The 21,037-nt window shown below is 30.7% G+C and overlaps 4 protein-coding genes across 6 annotated transcripts; 1 reads left to right on the forward strand and 3 right to left on the reverse strand.

Annotated features, from left to right (window-relative positions):
* The first annotated feature begins 4,105 nt into the window (after positions 1-4,105).
* Positions 4,106-5,965, forward strand: LOC110622361 (glucan endo-1,3-beta-glucosidase 12). 3 transcript variants are annotated; one of them, XM_043957883.1, is made up of 4 exons: positions 4,106-4,446; positions 4,586-5,065; positions 5,179-5,221; positions 5,335-5,965. In XM_043957883.1, the coding sequence occupies exons 1-4, from the start codon at positions 4,404-4,406 to the stop codon at positions 5,495-5,497; spliced, it is 729 nt and encodes a 242-aa protein (XP_043813818.1). In that variant the 5' UTR covers positions 4,106-4,403; the 3' UTR covers positions 5,498-5,965. The 3 variants fall into 3 exon arrangements, 2 of the variants coding, with proteins under 2 accessions (XP_043813818.1, XP_021622541.1); XM_021766849.2 differs by having other exon boundaries at positions 4,108-4,446; positions 5,191-5,221; positions 5,335-5,957; XR_006351074.1 differs by having other exon boundaries at positions 4,109-4,446; positions 5,157-5,221; positions 5,335-5,436.
* A 1,604-nt stretch (positions 5,966-7,569) lies between these two features.
* On the reverse strand, positions 7,570-9,529 carry LOC110622350 (glycerol-3-phosphate acyltransferase 1). Its single transcript, XM_021766839.2, has 2 exons — positions 8,718-9,529; positions 7,570-8,547 (listed from the first exon to the last, which is right to left on the reverse strand). Exons 1-2 carry the CDS (start codon positions 9,447-9,449, stop codon positions 7,660-7,662), a joined length of 1,620 nt encoding a protein of 539 aa, XP_021622531.1. The 5' UTR covers positions 9,450-9,529; the 3' UTR covers positions 7,570-7,659.
* A 1,282-nt stretch (positions 9,530-10,811) lies between these two features.
* Positions 10,812-15,592, reverse strand: LOC110600454 (probable receptor-like protein kinase At2g42960). The gene is made up of 8 exons (XM_021737333.2): positions 15,059-15,592; positions 13,804-14,537; positions 13,612-13,716; positions 13,349-13,471; positions 13,040-13,210; positions 12,828-12,957; positions 12,479-12,688; positions 10,812-11,398 (listed from the first exon to the last, which is right to left on the reverse strand). The coding sequence occupies exons 2-8, from the start codon at positions 14,463-14,465 to the stop codon at positions 11,279-11,281; spliced, it is 1,521 nt and encodes a 506-aa protein (XP_021593025.1). The 5' UTR covers positions 14,466-14,537; positions 15,059-15,592; the 3' UTR covers positions 10,812-11,278.
* A 3,206-nt stretch (positions 15,593-18,798) lies between these two features.
* LOC110622160 (WRKY transcription factor 71) lies at positions 18,799-20,868 on the reverse strand. Its single transcript, XM_021766581.2, has 3 exons — positions 20,268-20,868; positions 19,727-19,876; positions 18,799-19,497 (listed from the first exon to the last, which is right to left on the reverse strand). The coding sequence occupies exons 1-3, from the start codon at positions 20,738-20,740 to the stop codon at positions 19,110-19,112; spliced, it is 1,011 nt and encodes a 336-aa protein (XP_021622273.1). The 5' UTR covers positions 20,741-20,868; the 3' UTR covers positions 18,799-19,109.
* Positions 20,869-21,037: the final 169 nt, after the last annotated feature.

Here is a 21,037-nt window from a genome sequence, read left to right on the forward strand (position 1 = left end):
TTTCAGTCAAATTAATTGTCCTAAAATTGTTGTCAACTTCTCTTTTTTATATTATAGTAATATATAAATTTACTATTACAAGCCTATTTAATTTTATTTTATTTTTAAAATTTTTTTAAAATATCTATTAATATTTAATAAAATTTAATATTTTTAAAATAACTATAATTGAAATATTAATAAAAGAATTATTTTTTAAAATTTTATAAAAAATAAAATGAAAAAAATTGTGAAACACATAAATCTGAAGTAATCGGAATATAAACGTGTATTTACCCATTTTGCATTTATATATTATAGATGTAACATAACAATTTAATGATAATAATAAAAATAATTATAAAAAAATTTACCGTAAATTCACTGACCTTTAAAATTAACAATTTTATGAGAATTTAATTTCATTAATCTTTTAATAATTTTTTATTTATATTAAAAAATTCAATTTTTATAATTTAAAAATATAGTTGAAATTCATGCAGAAAAGAAATAAAATAAAATAGATGTGCATGAATGATAATGCGCAGAGGGAGAGCGCTTAGGAAACCTATGCACTCCACCCAAAAATGAAAAAGATAAAACAGTTAGGCCTAATTTGTTGGGGGTGCGTAATACCAGTCTGACCACAAATTAATTAATATGAAAAGATGGGGTGATTTTCAAATAAAACTGGGACAAATATCCTCCATAATGCTGATAATTAAGACATAAAATTCTTTTATAAAAGACAACAAGCATGCTCAATCAAATGTCAGGAGTATATACTGGAGGAATATTCAGGTGGTTAAGCCACTCGGTGCTGTCCCAGTAGACAAGCATCTTCCATCATGTATCATCACCATTGAAATACATACAGTACATAAAAATAAATTATTTAATAATTTTACTGGAATTCCACACGCTCTATATATATATATATTTTTTTTTTTTTTTTGACTGGGAGGCTGGAGAAGGGAGGGAAATGGCCCCGAATCGAATCAGCAGCGATTTTCACATCCCATCAGGCACCGCATTTTTGTTTCAGCGTTTTCCTCCTCAAAGATTACTGTCATCCAACCTAGCAAAAATGTGACAAGTAATGCCAAGCAATCACATCACACATCTGTCTCTCTAACAAAACTAGCTGTTGAAAGGCTGAACTGTACTTGTTGTAGTAGATCGGGCCCAGGCACAAGGCACGCACATGACCACATCCACACAGCTATGGCAAGCCCCAAACTAGAAAACTGCTACTTCTCTCATCAATTAGAGTAAAGGCCTCAAATTGTCTTATTCCTTACCATCCACCTCCTTTATATTATCTTGTTCCTCATCTATGATTTCCAAAGGAAACCCACAAACCTTACACTATGTTTGGATAGATGATAAGGGAGAAAGGAAAACAATAGGAGGATAATAGTTTTTATTTTTTTATTTTTTTTTTCATGTTTGGATATATTTCTATATAAAATTAAAAAAATTAAAACATATGAATGTAATTTTAATTTTTTTTATTTTGTAAAAAACATAATACATGAGCTAAAAAAGAAAAACACTTTAAGCAAAATAAATTTTATTTTTCTTTTTTCTCTTATTTTTCTTTAGGGGTGTATAGGCATTTTATTATATATAAAATATTACTATTATATCATTGTATGTTTAAAAAAATTACTACTTTATTATTATTTTAAAAATATTCCATTAAAATATTCTCATATTTTATAAAATAAACACGGTTCATTTATCAAAGCAACGTTTATTATTTAATTTTTTTTCATTTTTAATTTAAAAAATTTAAATTTCATTTGTAAGATTTCCACTGTAAAATTTCATATAAAAATTTTCTTAAATTATTTATTTATTATTTAATTTAATTTTAAAATAAATTATATTTTGATTTTTAAATTTTAATATAATTAATAGACCAATTTTTATATCTTTAAAATCGAATACTTAATCTCTTTATAATAAATTCATTTCTATTTTTACAGTTAAAAATATATAAATATTTTTATTATCCTTTTAAAATAGATAAATTAAATTTAATTTTTAATTTTTAACATAATTAATGGATCGATTTTTATATTTATAAAATTATACACTTAAATTTTTCTATAATTAGATCGTTTTTATTTATTATAATTTAAATATTTAAATATTAATTTTTTATTTAAAAAAACACTTCAATCTCATTAAAAAAATAATTTTTCCATAAATTAAAGATGATCCACTTTGAAAGAGAATTTTGAGATAGATATATATGAGCTAATTATGATCACAAATAATGCTTAGCCTCTGAAAATCCCATACCTTTCTTCCCATCAGCGGCCTTTTAATAAAATATATTATTATAAATCACTTTAGTGGTGGAGCTCTCACTTTTAAACCAAGAGATAGCCAATATGTCAATATCAATAATAATAAATAAATTTAATATTTAACTATCCAATTTATGAAAAACTTCCACCCTAATCAATTACTACATCAGAAAACAAAAAAAAAATAAAAAAAAATCAATCACTTTTTTATGTCCATAGAAATTAAGCTTTTGTTACCGGTACACATCATTTAAGTTTTTTTTATTATTATAATTTTTAAGTCTAAACTCTTTTAGTTAAGTTCAACGGTCTAAAACACTTGAGTACTCCTCTTATCACAGGATCTGAGTAAAAACAAAACAAAAATCAATTCATAATGTTTATAAATACATAAATATTATTATTATTATTATTATAAATTATATCAAGAAAAAATAAGATAAAATTCTCAGTATTCAACGATTTTTTGATTGATGATTTTCAACTTGATTCAATCATTTACCTATATAAAAGTGTAAACAAATCGTTAAAATTTTTTTAAATTCTAGATAAATTCGAATTTTACTCATTTCGAACTCGAATCGAATATTAAGAAGTTCAAACTTGATTTATTTAGCATGCAAGCTTAGACGGATCGAGTTTTTATTAAGTTTAATCTTAAATAGTTTACGAATAGTTTAATTTATTTACATGTATAATGAATTTTAGTTTAAAACTAATAAATTTAAAATTAAAATAATTTTAGTTAAATAAATATATTTATAAATTAACTCGTAAACTTATAAAAATAAACTTTTAAATCTTAATAATTTAAATATATGCAAGTTTAAGAGTATAACTAAATTATATATAGAGCTAAATTTTAAAAAATTTAGATTTATTTCGTGAAAATATATACAGGATTTGAATTTATTTCTCTTATAATAATAATTTCAGTTTACTTAACGAGATTGTTCATGAGTCTATTCACAAGTCTGCTCATGAACTCAGAAATGAATCGAGCTCACGAGTTTTAACGAGTGAATACTATATGGAGTTCAAATTTGACTCGTTTATCAAATTAAATTAAAAATTAAGTTCGACTTTAACTCGTTTAAAAATTGAATTGAATTGGGTCGAACTTTTAACAAACCAAACTTCGAGTAGTTCATGATTACTGAGCTAAAAATTAATTAACTGGAATATATGTGATTTAAAAAAAAAAAAAGGATTAGGCATTTGGGTGGGTGATCAAATTTAGTTGGGATGGCATATGCACCACTCTTTACAAATAGGGAATCAATCTTTATCTTCTTCCACATTGAGTGGAAATTTGGACATCAAAGTGCCATCTACATTAATTTTTTTTTAATAAAAAATAACAATAAATAAAAGCCAAAATTTTTATTTATTTTATTTTTCCCAAGTACTGCCATAAAACAATTCCACAATGAAATAAGTTGACCCCAATAACCAAAAATCACCACATAGGTTACTGTAGCTGCTGCAGCACTCACAATGAATTAAATATTTATTTTATTAATAACTATAAAGAAAATTAACTAAACCTAACTTAACTCTAAAAAAACTAGTTTAAGAGAGAAACTTATCTAAATTCTTATCTTTAATTTAATTTTCTCAGTTATACTAATTCATAATACAAAAAAGGGTTTATGCTGATAAACATTCTGAAATATAGTTCTCAGTTACAAGAAGATAGAAATGATTGAGATATAGAGCAGATTTTTTAATAAAAAAAAAATTCAGAAAAAATAATAATATTAAAAGTGAAAAAGGCAAAATGCAAACATCATCATCATCATTACAAACACCACTTACCAAATCTAAATTCCAAAATAATTCTCTCTTTTTCGACCTTCTTCCATTCACCTCTTCCCTCCTTTTTAGTTCTTTCTCTTCTACATATCTCCATGTCTCCTTTCTCAATGTTTCAATCCCTCTCAACACAAAGAATACAAAATCTATTATGCATCCCATCTATATACAACACAAAGGATACAAAATCCATACCAGATCATTGATGCCTCTGTAAATTAAGTTTTCTTATTGGAAGAAGAAGAAGAAGAAAAAGAAAAAGAGAAGTGAGTTGGAGGCTTATTCTTGCACATGGGTGGCAGAGTTATCTATTCTTTGTTGTTCTTCCTATGTGGTCTCTTTCACTACTCTTCAGCTGACTTTCAAAATTTGCCTGGATTATTCTTTTATTCTTTTGTAATTTTCATTGTTCTTCAAGTTTATATCCTCAGTTTAGAAAAAACTCAAATTTCTAACGTTGACTTCAAGTTCAGGTACGAGAATTGCAGCAGTTGGACATTCGAGCAAACAAGATAATGGAGCACTACAACTTCATCGTCTCACTTCTATTTCCACTAGCCAAAAGGATATTACTACTCCGATAACCACTGTTCCGACGACAATTCCGACCAATATTCCTACTTCGTCAACTCCCATCGTAAACTCGAACTCAGATCCCGATTCTACATCGCCGGTGATAACTCCAACCACAACACCATCACCAGTATCTCCTGGAGCTAGCTGGTGTGTAGCCAGTCCAAGTGCATCACCGACGGCGTTACAAGTAGCTCTGGACTATGCTTGTGGTTACGGTGGTGCAGATTGTTCGGAGATTCAGGGCGGTGGAAGTTGTTATGATCCCAATACTGTTCGTGATCATGCTTCATATGCTTTTAACAACTATTATCAGAAGAATCCAATCCCAAGCAGCTGCAATTTTGGAGGAACTGCTGTTACCACTAGCACTAATCCAAGTAAGTTAAATTACAATTTCATCCATAAATTTTGTCATTATATATTTTTTAAAAACTCATTAAATAATTTTATCTATTTATATGTGATTAGTCTTTGCTAATTGAATTTCAAGAATATTTTTCAGGCAGTGGGACATGTCATTATCCATCCACTAGGTAAAAAAAAAGATAATTGATTTTTTAATTAGTACTAAATAAAGATTAGTTCATATAAGTTTGAAGGGATTATTATTAATTAAATAATTAATTTAAGTATGATGAAACTGCAGCATAAGCTCGTCAGTGTTGAACATCACAAATTCAAATGGAGCAACTGTATATGGAGCAGTACCTTCAAGCCCTTCTAACCCAGCTGCTGCATCTGCCAAAATTAGTAATCAAATTAATTTTAGGTTAATTGTATTTTTCATTATTATGGTAGCTGCTATTTAATTAAATTTTATAAAACAAATTAAAGAAAATACGACTTTTTCAACCATCAATTATATACGGAGATATAGCCAAATTGTTAGATTCAAAAACATTATCATGCAGTACTTTACACATCTTCTTTTCGACGTTTTTGGTTTTAGTTTCGGTTTCTCTCAAATCACTTTGGCTATTGTTTATTATTATTATTTTTTTTCAATAACAGATAAGGAGAGTAAAAGGATTAAGCATTCTAGTCCTGAAAATGGAGCTGTAAAATAAGCTTCAGAATATTAAGCATTTAACAGATCCCACACTAAAAATCAATCAATAATAACGATTGTCACCAAAATCAATTAACAAAATAATAAATTAAAACCTCAAACTTAAATATTAATTTCAATGTTAAATTTATTTATGGGGGTATTAAAATCAATTATGGATAATCTTGAATTTGAGCTTATAAAAATTGACGCTTATGTTTCAAGGGGAAAGCAGAGGCAACGTTCTATTCCTAATATGCAGAGGCAACGCTCATCTACGACAAAAGTAATAGTGATCATGTTATATTTTATATGATCACGCTTATGTTCTATTCCTAATCATGTTTGCTTTGCTTACGCTTTGTTGAAGTGGATTGTCTCCATTAGCTTAAAATCCAGTTAAACTATAAACACATATTTTGATCATAAAAAGTATGATATTTTATGGATTATAATATATATATATACATGGAAGGAATTTAATATATTTCAAATACCTCTAAATAAATGGTCGTCACTTGGTTTCTCCTGTCTTAAAAATAAATGGAGTGTCCTAAGATTAAAGTAGCGTCTTAACTAACAGTTTAATTTTTTGTCTGGTGGTAAGCGCTTTAGACTTTATGGCTCAATGGTATCAGAATCAGGTTGCATGAGTGAAGGGATATAATAAACTTCAAATGCCCCAGGGGGAAGGTTGCATGAGTGAAGGGATATAATAAACTTCAAATGCCCCAGGGGGAATGGTCATCGGCCTTATATATATATATATAATTTATTTTAATTATTTTAAAATTATGAAATTTATTTTAATTATTTGACCCCTAAAATTAGTAATAACATTTATGTTTAAAAAATATATATATTAAAAATATTACTATTAATATATATTTAAAAACTAAAAAAATAATTAAAATTTTATTTTAAAATGCTATTAATTAGAAACGACTAATATAGTTAATTATTCATATTTAAATATTAAACATTATTTCGTTTATATTACTGTCCTTGTAATTATGGTAATCATAAAAGAAAATATCTCCAATTATTATAACATATATATATATTCTTTTTTTTTTTTTTGAAATAGACATATATATTCTTTAAAATTGGATTGAGAGATTTTTTTTATATTATTATTTTTAAAATAGAATTTTTTTATAATGTAATAATAACTAACAATTTATTTTGATACTTCTAAAATTATTTTCTACTTCCGCACCGGTTTATCGAGATTGGCTTCGTTGAGGGTGGACCCGAAAGGTGGACAGTGAGAGAGGCGTCACTGGTGAGCCATGCGTGGAATCGACAATGATATTAAAATAGCCCAGAACTAGTATAACTTGAAGTTTCATCAATGCAATTTTTATTTATTTATTTATTTTAACGTTGAATTGACTAAATCAAATAAAAATATAATATTACCTTAAAATTAATTTAATGGGACCGAGTCTGTGGGTCCAAGAATCCATCATCAAGGTCCAAGGCAATGGCCGAATCTAACAATCATCAGTGATTGATAAAAGTTAACCAACCTCATCGATCACATCATCATTCATTGCTAAGTACACAGGATTTGAACCCAACCACGCTTCCCAATGGAGCATGGGAAAGGTAACCTTCCCCATGAGCCATGAGCCATTCTTCAATTCAATTTATTACCATACACCTTTAATTTCCCTCTTCCTCTCTGCAATATATTTATAAAAACTATATACATATCGAGAGAATGGGAAAAATTTCAGAAAAAAAAAATATATGGGTAAAATTATTACATAGAAAAACGACAAAAATAATAGTGACCATGTCAAAGAATGTATTAAACTATATAGCCATGATCATATAAAATATCATATTTATAAAGAAAAAAAAAAAGGAAAGATGGAGTCGTTAACAATTAATATGGAACAAAATATGCAAAAATATCTAGGCGGGTTTCCGACTCTTATCCTGGACAACTCCTTCGTTCCCTGCTAACATCATGTACTTATCTTTCCTCGTAAGAGTAGTGCATTCAAATCCCAAAGCTTCAGCCAGTTGTTTTTGGATACAGTTCGCCACTTGACAGCTAGATATTCCCCCAGCCCGTGTAAGCTCTCTCGGTAACTTGTCAAGGATGTGAATTTGGTAGCTTGGTCTAGGGTTCATCAAGAAGAAAATTGGGTCCAAGCATTTCAACCCACTTGCAGTTGTCCCATAGAACATGCTCACTCGAGTATTAACAGCTACAGGGACTATCTCATCAGCCAACTCTGCAAACAGTGAACTAAATCTCAGCAGGTACGGCTCTCTGCATGTGGTCCCTTCAGGACACACCACCAAGTCACCTTCCCTTAACAATCGTTGCATGGTCTCCCCATCCCGTTTTCTATCTCTTGTCAACCTCACTGTTTTAATCGGTGCTAATATTTCAGACATTTTGCTCAGGCTATATGTCACTGCAGTCAATGGCTTGCCTAAACATGTGCTCAGAAAAACTGGGTCTAACAGTGTTCTATGGCTACAAACGTAGAGGACACCGGAACTTGTTGAAGCGGGAGGACTGCCACCGTTTACGCAAAGCTCCACCTCCACACCACTCTTTGTTCCCAGAAATAGAGCTACTTTGTAAGGAAGTGAAATACCAACGAGGAGTCTGAAGATAGCAAGAATTATTCCAAGCGGTAGCCACATAAACATTGATAGAGTTGCTAATGGTGTGGGCAAGAAAGCTAGCCTTCCATCATGAAATATAAGTGGCTTTGGGTATTTGTCCCTTGTCATTACTGAACTATTCCCACTCTTATTTTCTTCTACGTTCACCACATAAGCTTCCTGTCACATTCACATAATTGAAAAAAATCATACAAACAACGTAAGTAAGAACTATATAAATAGTAATTTGCAACTGGAGAATTCTTTCGGTTATTCTATTGGGGAAACTTTACTTTTTTGTTAAAAAAGGCATATTTTGCTGATAAATGATGGTCGGATCAAATATGTACCTTGCAAAGAGAGATGAAGAGATGGTCACTGAGGCTTGAACTTCCGAGGCCTATCTCAGGCTTTTTGTCTCCGAAATAATCCTTGAGAGCTCTGTGCTTTACAAGAATACCAGAATTAGACAACAAACCAGTGAAGTAATTCCCAACAGTGTGCAACTCAGTCCCAATCACTTTATTAACCCTCAAATATTCCTTAAGAAATCCTTCAACCATCACTCTAGGGACGGTTGTGAAAACTACCCTAGACCCTGTTGAAGCCAACAGCTCATAAGCCTGAAGATGAAGATTCTCAAGATAAAACTTAGGCAGAACTGCCCTACCAACACTCTGAACATCCCTTATCTTGAGTCCACAAAAGGTGATGAATATCATGACCCTTAACTGGAGCTCATAGTCCAAAACCCACAAAAGGGGACACGAAAGCAACAGCAAAAACGCTCTAAAAAGGCCACCACCTTCGAAAGCAATTAGCATGAAATAAGGGAAGAAAGAAGAGGTTCTTAACAATCCCCCCTGTATATCACACACCAATGTATCAGACCCTCTATTCTCCAGACAACACTTCCCCACATTAGAAAACAACTGAACTTGTTGGTGTGGTGATTTCAGAGATGGGTTATTGAATAAGAAACCATAACTTCTCATCTTCCTTGCAGCCCTGTAACATGATTTAGCTAAGAGCTGGTACAAGACCAACTCTGCTAGCTTGAGAATCACCATTTGGAAGACCATGGATTTTTCTTTCTATGTCAACGCTAGCTGCCTTGACAAAATAAAAAGAAAGCTGAGTGCTTCAGAGAAAGAGAAGTAAAATAAATGAAGAGGGCTGTGAAGAAAAAGGGAAGGTGCAGAGAATATTTATAGAAGTCATTGAAAGGGTAGTGCATGGGGACGAGTTGACTACAGCATTTGGGTTCGGTTAGCCACACCGCTGGCATTAATTGCAATACAACTTTCATTATCCCTTTAGGGTTTTTTTCTTCTACGATTCCTCTTGCTGCGCGTAGTTGCTCATTTGGGTCCTTTTTTTCTCTTAAATAAAATTTGAATTTGAATATGTACCTCAACGTGCTTGTACATGATGCTTCCATTTAGGGTATGGATAAATATTGTAGAGTAACAGTAGGTAGGTTGGGTTGTTGGTGACCGCCTTTTAATTTGTAATTTGGTGGTTTTTGTTTGAAATTTTCTCTGGCTTTCCATTCTCAATTTTTTTTTAATTAAGGCGATCGATCCTTCAAGTCCAAGTCCAGACTCTTGTCCCCGTGAACAAAAAGCGTAGATAGAAACTTGGGAACTGCATGCCAAGGGATTTCATATGCAATCCACATGGACCTATCTGGAGTTAGATAACCCATATTCATCTTATATTTTTGACTTTCCTCTTCAAAATGCTAGCTAGAATAGTAAAGTAGGTAATCCCTGCAACGAATATCAAATTTTTTTTAATGGAAAATTTATGAAAATTAAATTAAATAACTTTAGCCTTTTTTGTTGACATGGTAGTTAAACTCATGCTTGTATGTAGAGAATTAATTAACTAACGGATTAACCGTTTAATTACCAATCATTTGAATTTTGGCATTTGGGACATTTGTTCATCATGCATGCATGCATGCATGTGATTTGGTAATTGTATTGAATGCATATATAATGAACATGACTTGTCTGATTTTGTGTCATATGGTAGTTATGTTCATGCAGTTCTCCTTGGTTGTTCTTGCAGACCCTTTTATCACGCAACTGGCATTTGTTCAATATGGGTTGGCTCATGTTAAGCGTTTTGAGACTAGCAAAATAAAATGATAATAATAATTTTTATTTATTAAGTTAAAATAAAATGATGTAAAATTCTTTTAAATATTTAATACTATAATTTATCTTTAAACTATCAACCCAATTAGGTCTCTTTTGACAAGTAGTCCAGTCCAGTCCAGTCCAATCCAATCAAGTCTTATAAGCCTTTCTCTTTCACAGAAAATGGTCACCAAATTGTGGGACCTAAATAACTTGTCACATTGAAGAAGATTATGCCAAAAGTTCCTGCTTCTTCTATGCTTGACTGACAAGTGACAGAGTTTTAAGATGCTAACATCTAAAGAAAACATTCATTGAATCAATAATGGGCATTGATGCCTAATACAAAATAATTAACTCACGACAACATAATAAGTTTTAAGAAAACGGTGAGGCCAAGTAACTCAATTCATCATCTCAAAAACAAGAATAAATGAGAAAAAAAAAATGGTGTAATCATATGTAGATGCATCTGTACAAGAAGGAAGAAACTCTCTTTCCCCTTGTTCAACTGTTGTTGCCTTTTTTCTGTCATCAAAAAGACCTCTTCATCAATCCACAGGGATGAAGGAAAATTCTAGAAAAGAGATGGCCATCACTCCACAATCTAAGTAGGCTACTTTGTATCCATTTCCTCCTTTGCATACAGGAAATCGAGGACACGAAATTTTGGCTGTATGTTTTTCTTTTTTTGAGTTTTTGAAAGCTTTGAATCTAACAGATGAGAAAGCGACTGTTTTCCTGGATTACTTTTGTCAGTCCCATCAATGGTTTGTTTCAGAGAACTTGCTCTCTGAATCACCCACCTTGTTTTCCATGTCCATTGATTCTTTCATGGATTCAATTTCAATGCTTATACTTCGACTCTTTCTGTTCCTTCGGTCCTGATACAAAAGTTGGACAAAAATAATTATGGGCTTCTCAATAAACCTACCATAAAGAGTCTAGCAGCATCCTTCAGTGCCATAAATACGCCACTGCAGCTGGGGCATGGTGGCGTTCATCAGGATGTGGAGACAGTATATGCAAAACAATCATGAGATTTCTTCAACAGGAAAACGAAATGGTCTTACCCTTGATGCAAAAAGTTCTTTGTCATCATGCATATTCCAAAATAAATAAATCATGTCCCAATGAAAATAACAGGGATCTAGTATATATGGGCTAATGTTTTGAAAATCCTAGACCGAGTGTGTTATGTCAGTTATAGCTTATGCTGCTGATTTCATTAATTTAGTCTTAAATTTACTGATTTTATTTAAATTGTAGCCAATGGATTTGAGTGCTAATGTGACATTGAGATGGAAGATAACTAGGATGTAAGCTGCTAATTTGGATGTAGTGAGCCCCTCCCAAAACTTAAGTGCCAGTGAATAGTGGCATTTTGTAAAATTTATTGCTCATGGAGTTGCTTAAAATGTTCTTTGATATTCATATTTGCAAAATCACCAGTTTTGGAGTCTCTTAGGATGTAAGAGGGACTCATATCATTTGTCTGCATTGAAAGTCCATCTCAAATATGGGCACACACCCCAAACCAATCAGATATGATTAAAATAAAAAACAGTAACTTGTGTACCTAATTAATGAATAGGATATTGGGATATAATTGAAAAGGCAAGCAAACCCCGGAATTTTTCAAATCAATAGGTTTATGATATATTCATGATATGAAAGTTCTTGCAAGAAAAAAAGGACATTATTTTGCAGATTTGTTGAGTGATGAACCTGTGGCAGTGCCAATATAAATGTCTATCCTAGCATTAACTGCATTCAGCAAGAAACTCAGAAGAAGTCCCAGTGGAAAAGGATTCACAAATTGATCCTAGTCGGACAAATACTATCAGAATTTTGACAATACATCATGATATTAAGGACCATTTACCCTTTGAAGAAAAAGAAAAGGAATTTGATGAATTCGCAATTAAAATGTTGAAATGCAAAAGGAGAAAACATCTTTGTACCTCACGAAATGGGTGCTCATCTCCTTCAAGTATTCGCACGACCTGACTCATTTTGGGTCTCTTTTCTGCATCAGGATCAACGCACCTAAGTGCAACCAAAAGAGCATGTTTCAAAGCCCGTGTTGTTGGTTTAACTTCAAGATTTGGGTCCACAACTTCCTCAACTCTTCTTGACCCCACCATCATCTTTAGCCACTCAACAAGATTGACCTGCCATTCGCACTTAAAATGCTCAGAAAGAACATTTGCAGGAAAGTAGCTTTAGTTTTCATTATTACACACACAAATTGAAATTCCCAAGAAAATGTTCAAAGCATGTCAACAGCCACTAGATTAAAGAATCTGTTACCTCATTAGCAGGTCGGCCATAGTCCACAGGGTCCCTTCCAGTAACTGCTTCTAGCAGCAGGACACCAAAGCTGTAAATGTCACTCTTCTCATTTAACAAGCCGGTATTAGCATATTCTGGTGCAACATAACTGATTTGCAAAAGAAATGCACAAGATAAGTTATATAATATTAGTACAGAGAACTATAGAAAAAATATATATCTACACATACCCAAATGTACCCATTACTCTAGTTGTGATGTGGCTTTCTCCTGAATCTAGGAGCTTGGCCAAGCCAAAATCAGAAACCTTAGCATTAAACTCGTCATCAATCAAGATATTGCTTGACTTTATGTCTCGATGAACAACCTTTGGTTCAATTGCTTCATGCAAATAGGCAAGCCTGCAATAGGATTAGCAAAACAAATTTTTCATCATTTTACAGAATCAGTAAGTGGGGGTGGGAAGCCAAATCCTAGTCATGTATATCATGGGGTTCGAATACAATATCTAAGATGGTTGAGTAGAGATATGAACTCACGCTTTAGCAGTGCCAAGAAGAACCTTCATGCGGGCCTCCCATGTAAGGGTACCATGATGGCACATTCCTCCATGTAGCCATTGTTCTAAATTCCCATTGTTCACATATTCATACACCAGCATCCTATAGATTTGTACACAAACTTTCAAAATGAAAATCCAAATATGCGCATGAAAACCAGGGGAGATGCGTAACATAGCCAATTACAGTCATAAAAGTGAGAATGGAAGAAGATAACTATTAAATTGATGATAGAAGCACACCTGTGCACTCCTTCAATACAGTAGCCAAGAAGCCGCACTAGGTTCTTGTGTCGAACATGACCAATAGCCTCCACCTCGACCCTAAATTCTTTCTCTGCTTGTCCCCTAAAATCCCAATGCATAGTAAATTATTTAAAAGTTTACATTACAACAACACAAAAATAAGAGATGGTCCCTTTATAGCATTCTTACAGATTGTTAAGAAGCTTCTTCACAGCTACCTCAGTTCCATTGACTAGCCTACCCCTATAAACAATCCCATAACCACCCTCACCAATCACATTCTCTGCTGCAAAACGGTTTGTTGCAAACTCAAGATCCCTGAGAGTAAACCAGTGGCCCCATCCAAGATGTGAAATTTCCGGCAAGCCAACTAAGGGGGAAGCTGTCACGAGTCCTGCACATGATAATGAAGACTGCTTCCTCACAGTCCCAGAGCTTCCTTCTTCCCCTGAGTGCGAACTACATCCTCTTTCATGATGATAAATTGAACTACTCTGGCTAATGTTATCAGGATCACTCAATTTGCTTATTCCCAAATGAACTGGCGTCTGTTCTGAATTATTATTTGTTGAGTTATCAGGGACTGTGAGGCATAAACTTTCAGGGTGATCATTGACACTCTGAGCTCCAACTCTGTCAATCCTGATATCCTTTGACACATTTGGTATTTGAGAAAGGGAAAAATTGTCAATTGATCTTCTAGTTCTTCTCCGAAACATAATCCATGCAGATAGGATACAGAGAATCAAAATTATAAATGCTCCAACAGATACCCCAATTAACACCCATAATTTTAAACCCAAAAATGAAGTCTTCTTTGATAATTCTGCATTCAGACTCTCAGACGACATCTGCGATAATCCACGGCCAAAATTGTACAAGGAGGTAGTGCCTTATATTCCAACGAATCAACAAATGCCCACCTGGGTGCCAGAAACATGTCTTGTAACATCAAACAATCAAGATAAGTGACACAAATCTGAATTTATGAGGCTCCTATAAGGACCTGAAGGTTTTAATCACAACCCTCTAGATATGAATAACAAATATAACCTTAGAATATATCCATATTGCAAATTCAAATTAAACAATAAGGGGACAAAAGGTAATGAAATCCATCCACGTCAATTTCAACAAATTAGATTTTTTAGCTCAAATCTATTTCTATGTCTAGAAGTGATCACGCAGGTAAACAAATGTAATACGGGATAGTAGAGAACCCAATACGACAGCATGACTGCCAATTCCATGAACTAATAGAAAACGCACTACCGGTTTGAAGAAAAGAACTAAGACACATTCCCTCTGTAGGTGAACTATGAGAAAAGGAATAAGTTCTCAAACAGCATCAAGCATGATCCAAGTAAGAAATAGAAAATTAGAAATGTGACTACTTAAAAGACAAAGGGGAAAAAACTAACAAAGAATAAGGAAAGAAATTTACCTTTGCAGCGATCCAAGGGTAGAAGCTAGCCCCCTTGATCTTCTTCCTCGAGCACCCACAAAAGCAAATAAATGACTTCTCTTTCTGGATGCAAATGAGGTTCAATAAGCATAGATTGGCCAATGTAGACCTGAGTCCTCAAATAACACAAACCCACCAAAACTTAGAAGCCTCCAAAAGGCAAAGTTGCTCCAAAGAGGAGTGGTTTAGACGCAGCTCTAGTGGGCCAAAAAAGAAGTCGGTGAATGATAAAGAGAAACGCAAAGAAAGACAGATAAAAATCTAGCCTTTGAAGACAAATTTGTGCACACTGAGGGAGAGAATTACATGTAAATATAGATGATTTTTGAGCAAAAATGCAGAGATAAGTGAAATGGTTGGTGGGTCTTCTATCTATATGGAGAGTAGATAGGGACCTCTTAGAAAGCAGGAGAGGAAGCTTGGTTTGCAATGGAGGAAACCACAGAAAGGGAGGGAGAGAGGGAGGGAGGGAGAGAAATAGTAAAGGAAAAGCAAAAATGAGGTAGGATTTATAACTAGACCAAAATAAAGGGGCAGAAAAAAGTATATATTTGTACATAATGAAGACCCAACGGCACAAAAGCAAGAGAGAGAGTGTGTAACCCAACAGCGACAGTAGGGAACTCTAAAGCCGGAAATCTCGTTTTTACCCTTAACTTTTAGAGCGATAACTAATTTTCTCTAAAATTAAATATATACATATATATATATGATAAAATTAATTATTTTTTACGAAAAAAACTTTATTTTTAATTATAATGTTAAAAGTATAAATTAATATTTTATTGCTACAATTTTTAAAATATTATTTTAGGGCAAAAAAGGCAAATAATTTTTTTTTAGAAAATAAATCAAAATTTTAAAATAAACTGAATGGTTAGAAAATCTGTCTTTATAGGTTTTTCTTTTCTAAGTACAAAAACAAAACTCTTTTTGGCACATAAATTTGAAATTTTTATTCTGTATTAAATAATTTAAAAATAAATCTTTATAATTTAAAAAGGAATTTTTAAGAGTAGGATATGGAAACAAAATGAAAATATGGCATGCTAATCTGTATAGCACTGTTTTTGAGTTGGATGATAATAATAAAAAAAAAATCTCAAAGTATTAGGTAGGCGTACAATATGGATTAACTGTAATAAATAAATAAATAAAAAAGTGACATTTTTAAAAAAGAAAAAGAAAATATAATTAAGGAGATATAAAATGGAAAATATGAGAGAGATGTATTCATATTTATTTTTAGTTATATATATCTCAAACTTTATGTTTCATCAATGAACTTTTTGCCTACAAATTCATCCATCTGCACCAAATTTTAGGTACTTTATTTAATTATTCATATTTTATAATTATGAAATAATTTTTTAAAATTATATTTTTATTAATTAAATTAATTAAATATGTTTAGATTCTTTTAAATAATAATAATTACTTTGAAATAGATTTAATTAAATTTTAATATTAATAAATATATAAAAGGAATTTGAATTCAGATAGAATAATTTAGAGGTATACAATCCACTACTAGTATAAAGAGGATATACATAGAAAATAAACTAATAATTTGTTTTATATTTTTTCACTTTGATATGCTAATTTTATTTACGCCTATTGAATAAAAAATTTAAATTTTTTTATATTTATATACATTTTAAATTTAAAATCTTATATAATAAAGTGAATTCTTTCCTCTTTTACTTTAATTTTAACTATTAATTTCCATCAATTCTAACTAAAATTTTTTAATCAATTATCATTATCATATAATATAAATTATTATTTTTATGGCCTATTGAATAAAATAAATTCCAACATTCACATTACTTTATATTTATATCCAAAATTGTAATATTTTAATAACAAAAATAATTTTTTTCAATTTATTACGATTATAATTAAGAGATTTAAATTAAATAAATAAAAATTAATAATAAATTATAATATTTATTTGATTCACTTTTTTTAGTTATTTCAAAATTATTATCTATTTTTTTTATGTTATAATAATATATAAATTAATTATTATAATTCTATTTTATTTTTAAAAAATCTCTCAAAATATCTTTTATTACTCCTTTTATTTTATAATTTTTTTCACTTTGTTTTTTTATATGTATTAAAAAATATAATTTTTTATTAATTTATTAATTATAACCATTTTAAATATATTAAGTTTATTAAATACTAAAAAATATTTTTAGAGATTTCTTGAATATAAAATAAAATAAAATAGAATTATAATAACAGTCAATTTATATATTAGTATAGTATAAAAATATAAACAATAATTTTTAAATAATTAAAAAAATATACATAAAATTATAAGAGGAAAGGATGGTATAATTGAAAAGTTTATTAAAAAAATTATATTTCTTTGTAAAACAATTAAATGGATAAAAATTATAAAATGGAATAAATAAAATAATTACTACACAGCCTTTTATTTAAAAAAGAAAAAAAAAAGTTGTTAGTTGAAAACTCCAGATTTTTATTTATAAAATTTAATTAATTAATTAATATATGTTCCTTATTTGATGTAATTTATTATACCATAACTTGAAATAACGTTCTAATTAAGTTTATTGAACTATTATATATCTTATGGTAGAATTTTTGAGATAGCTGATTGATAAATAATTCTAAACTTTCACTTGTTGCCCACCATTCTTTATTATTATTATTTTTCCAATCTAAGAAAATGTGGTGTTGGATTGACAAGGATAGAGTTTGTCATACCCATCTCAACTTGCTATATCATCTTTGGCCTCACTATATTAGTTAGGCAAAGATGATGAGATTCTCTCCTGCAGTTTTTTTTTTTTTTTTTCAAAAAAAAAAAATCGATAGGCAATTATCATAAACAATCCCCAAAAAAATTTTCCAATTATATATATAATTTCAACATTTTGCTAATGATATATTTCTAAAATTTCATTTATATCATATGTGTATAAATTATCTTTATTAGGGATTTAAATAGACACTTGAAAAGTATTTTTGCTAAATTATTTTATATAGAAGTTTAATTTTGAATGATTGTAAATTTTAAACTCTAAAATTGATATTTTTATTAGATGATTTATCGTAATACTATTTTAGCGGCTCATATTTTGGCTAGAAAATCTATTAGATATAATCGTCTCTCTGTTTGAAACAACATCTCTCTTTATTTGATAAAATTTTATTAATACAATAAATAGTTTTGTTTTAAAAAAAATACTAACAAATTTTAATAATATTAATTATCAATTTTCAAGTTTTAAAATCTCAATTCAAATTAATTATATTAAATAGATTATTGAATTAATATAATTTTTTTTCAGAAAAAATTAAATATATGTGAAGTTATAAGCATATTTAAATATATGCACACAGTACTTTAATTGTCTATCAATTTTTTTTAACCAAATTCAAAATTAAATTCCGTTTGAATAATTTAATATTTATTCTATCCTATAATTTTGTATATTTTACTTTTTTACACATTAAAAAATATAATTTTTTATTAATTTTTAATTATACACCTTTTAAACACATTAAATTTTATTAAATATTAAGAGATATTTTAAAAAATTTCTTTTAAATAAAATAAAATTAAATAGAACTATAATAATTAATTTATATATTATTATAATTTGAAAAAAAAAATAATAATATTGTGATAATTTAAAAAAATGATAAAAATTATGAAAGGAGTAATTTATTTTTGTTGAAAGTTAATAAAATAAAAAAAAGAAAATCTATAAGGAAGACTATGATCTCTCGCCAATTAATCCTTCTAACATTGCAACTTCACCTCCTAGAGTTCCCAAAGCTATATATATATACATATATGAGCTCCATCTTTTAAATTTTAGTTCCCATTTTCTGCTTTGCCCATCTGTAGAACAAGCTGCTATCCATTCCCAGAAGAGAAATAGCATCATCGCTTGCTCATGGGCAAAGCTGACTAGAAGATGGAGAAATACATAAAGATCAAAATAAATTAGGAAAGACATTAAGGGACTCACAATACATAAAGAGTTCATGGGTGCTGTTTTGGGAGGAAGCTGGAGGGAAGTAAATCTTGCAGAAGGCCATAATCAGGGAGATGATGGAGCTGCTGCTGTGGAGCAAATAGGTTTGGATAGAACATGGCAGTAGGGTCACCATGGTGGCTGTTGTCATCTGGTGGAAGCAAGCGAGCGAGGAGGTCCTGAGGAAAACTTGGTCGATGGGGCATTATTGAAGATGTGGATGGCAGAAGCGAATTAGGTGACAGAATTCCAGGTGCAGCATTTGGTCGAATAGTTGCAGGGCATTGATGGTTATGTTTCCCTTCGTATGTGGTGATCACAATTGATGGGTCCTGGAATGATCTCTCTATTCGTTTCTTCACTGTGCACATTTGAGTGGTGCATCTGTAATAGCTTCTGCAATATAAAATGGCAAACCATATGAAATACATAGGAATATTTTCAAGTGATTGTCTAATTTTCTCTAACGAAATATACTTATTATATTAACTATTATTTTCTCTTTTCTCAATTAAATTTATATTCTTTAATCACTAGAATGCAAAATGTTGGGCAATCACTCGCTATCATTTCTCAATAATTAATAAATAAAATGCAGTCAGAGGGAATTTAGTGGAAATAGAACCTTGGATAAGAACTATTCTTGACAGCCTTCTGGCCGTACTTTCTCCATTTGTAACCATCTTCAAGCAGATCAATCTCACTCTTGGTCAAGAAGCAAAACCTTGCCTCTCTTTCCCCTTTCTCTTTCTGTTTTGTCTTGCTCTTCGAACAACTATATATATACATATGCAAAAAAAAAAAAAAGTTTGAATTAAACAAAGCAATTCCTAATCATTAAGCAATTCCTTAAAAGAACAACTCTTAGAGCTACTAGCTAGGGTTTGCAGGCTTCTTATTATATAAACTCTAATTTCCTAATTTTAATTAACAAGTATATTAAAAAGATTCAAATATTAATTTCAAAGAATTGAATATATGGCGTGCATAGAGATAAGTTTTGTTGTAATTATTATAAGCTCGAAAAGTACCATCTCAGTAGAAGAAGAAGAAGATAGGACTTTAAAACCCTAGATCTATGCATCTCCAGAAGAATAAACAGGACTACATGACTTGCTAAACTTTTACCACATGAATCTACAAAGAAGAACCAATTGAGAACCTACACTTTGTTTTTAGTCTTTTCCATGGCATCCTGATGTTGTTTCTGATGGTGGTGGTGGTGCTTTTCTTTGGTCTTGGGTGAGGCTTGTTGGGTTGCTGCATCATTAGATGAAGAAGATATTGATGAATCTGGGGTGGAAGGGTGTCCATCATTGGCGGGTGGTGATGATGATTTTCCAGCTGGTGCACCTGAACAGTGGTGGATAGAACTGCTAATAACCTCAGAAGGAGAGCAAGGCATGTGGTCAAAGGCTGTGGATAAGGTGTTATAGTCCATAGATAGGCACTCAGTGAAGCTCATGAAGGGATCAGAGCATGGTAAAGTTTGTCGTATCAGTGATGGTTGATTATTGTACATCGTTGATGGGTGGTTGTCGTCGAAGAATGGAAACTCCGACCGGCCCCCGGATCCCCTCTGATTACTGTAGTGAAAAGGATCATGTTGGAAAGGGTTTTTGTTTTCATTATTTGACATAGATGAAGAAGAAGAAGAAGAAGAAGAAGAAGAAGAAGATAGAGCACACAGATAAGTAAATAAAGCTACCAGAGAAAAGGTATAACAAAATGTTTGCTAATTTGTTCTTATGTAAACAAAAATAGTCATTTTATGTTAGGTTTTCTTTGAAAAAGAAAAACCTCTTACCTACCTTTTTTGTGAGAGAAGAAAGTAATTTGCTTACATGGCTGGCATGGCTTTTCTTGAGCTACTCATTTCAATTTTTTTTTTATTTTATAATTTCCAACAAAGAAATTTTAATAACTGAAAAAAAAA

Source organism: Manihot esculenta, chromosome 1 (assembly GCF_001659605.2).
Source record: "Manihot esculenta cultivar AM560-2 chromosome 1, M.esculenta_v8, whole genome shotgun sequence".
In the NCBI taxonomy this organism is placed as follows: Eukaryota; Viridiplantae; Streptophyta; class Magnoliopsida; order Malpighiales; family Euphorbiaceae; genus Manihot; species Manihot esculenta.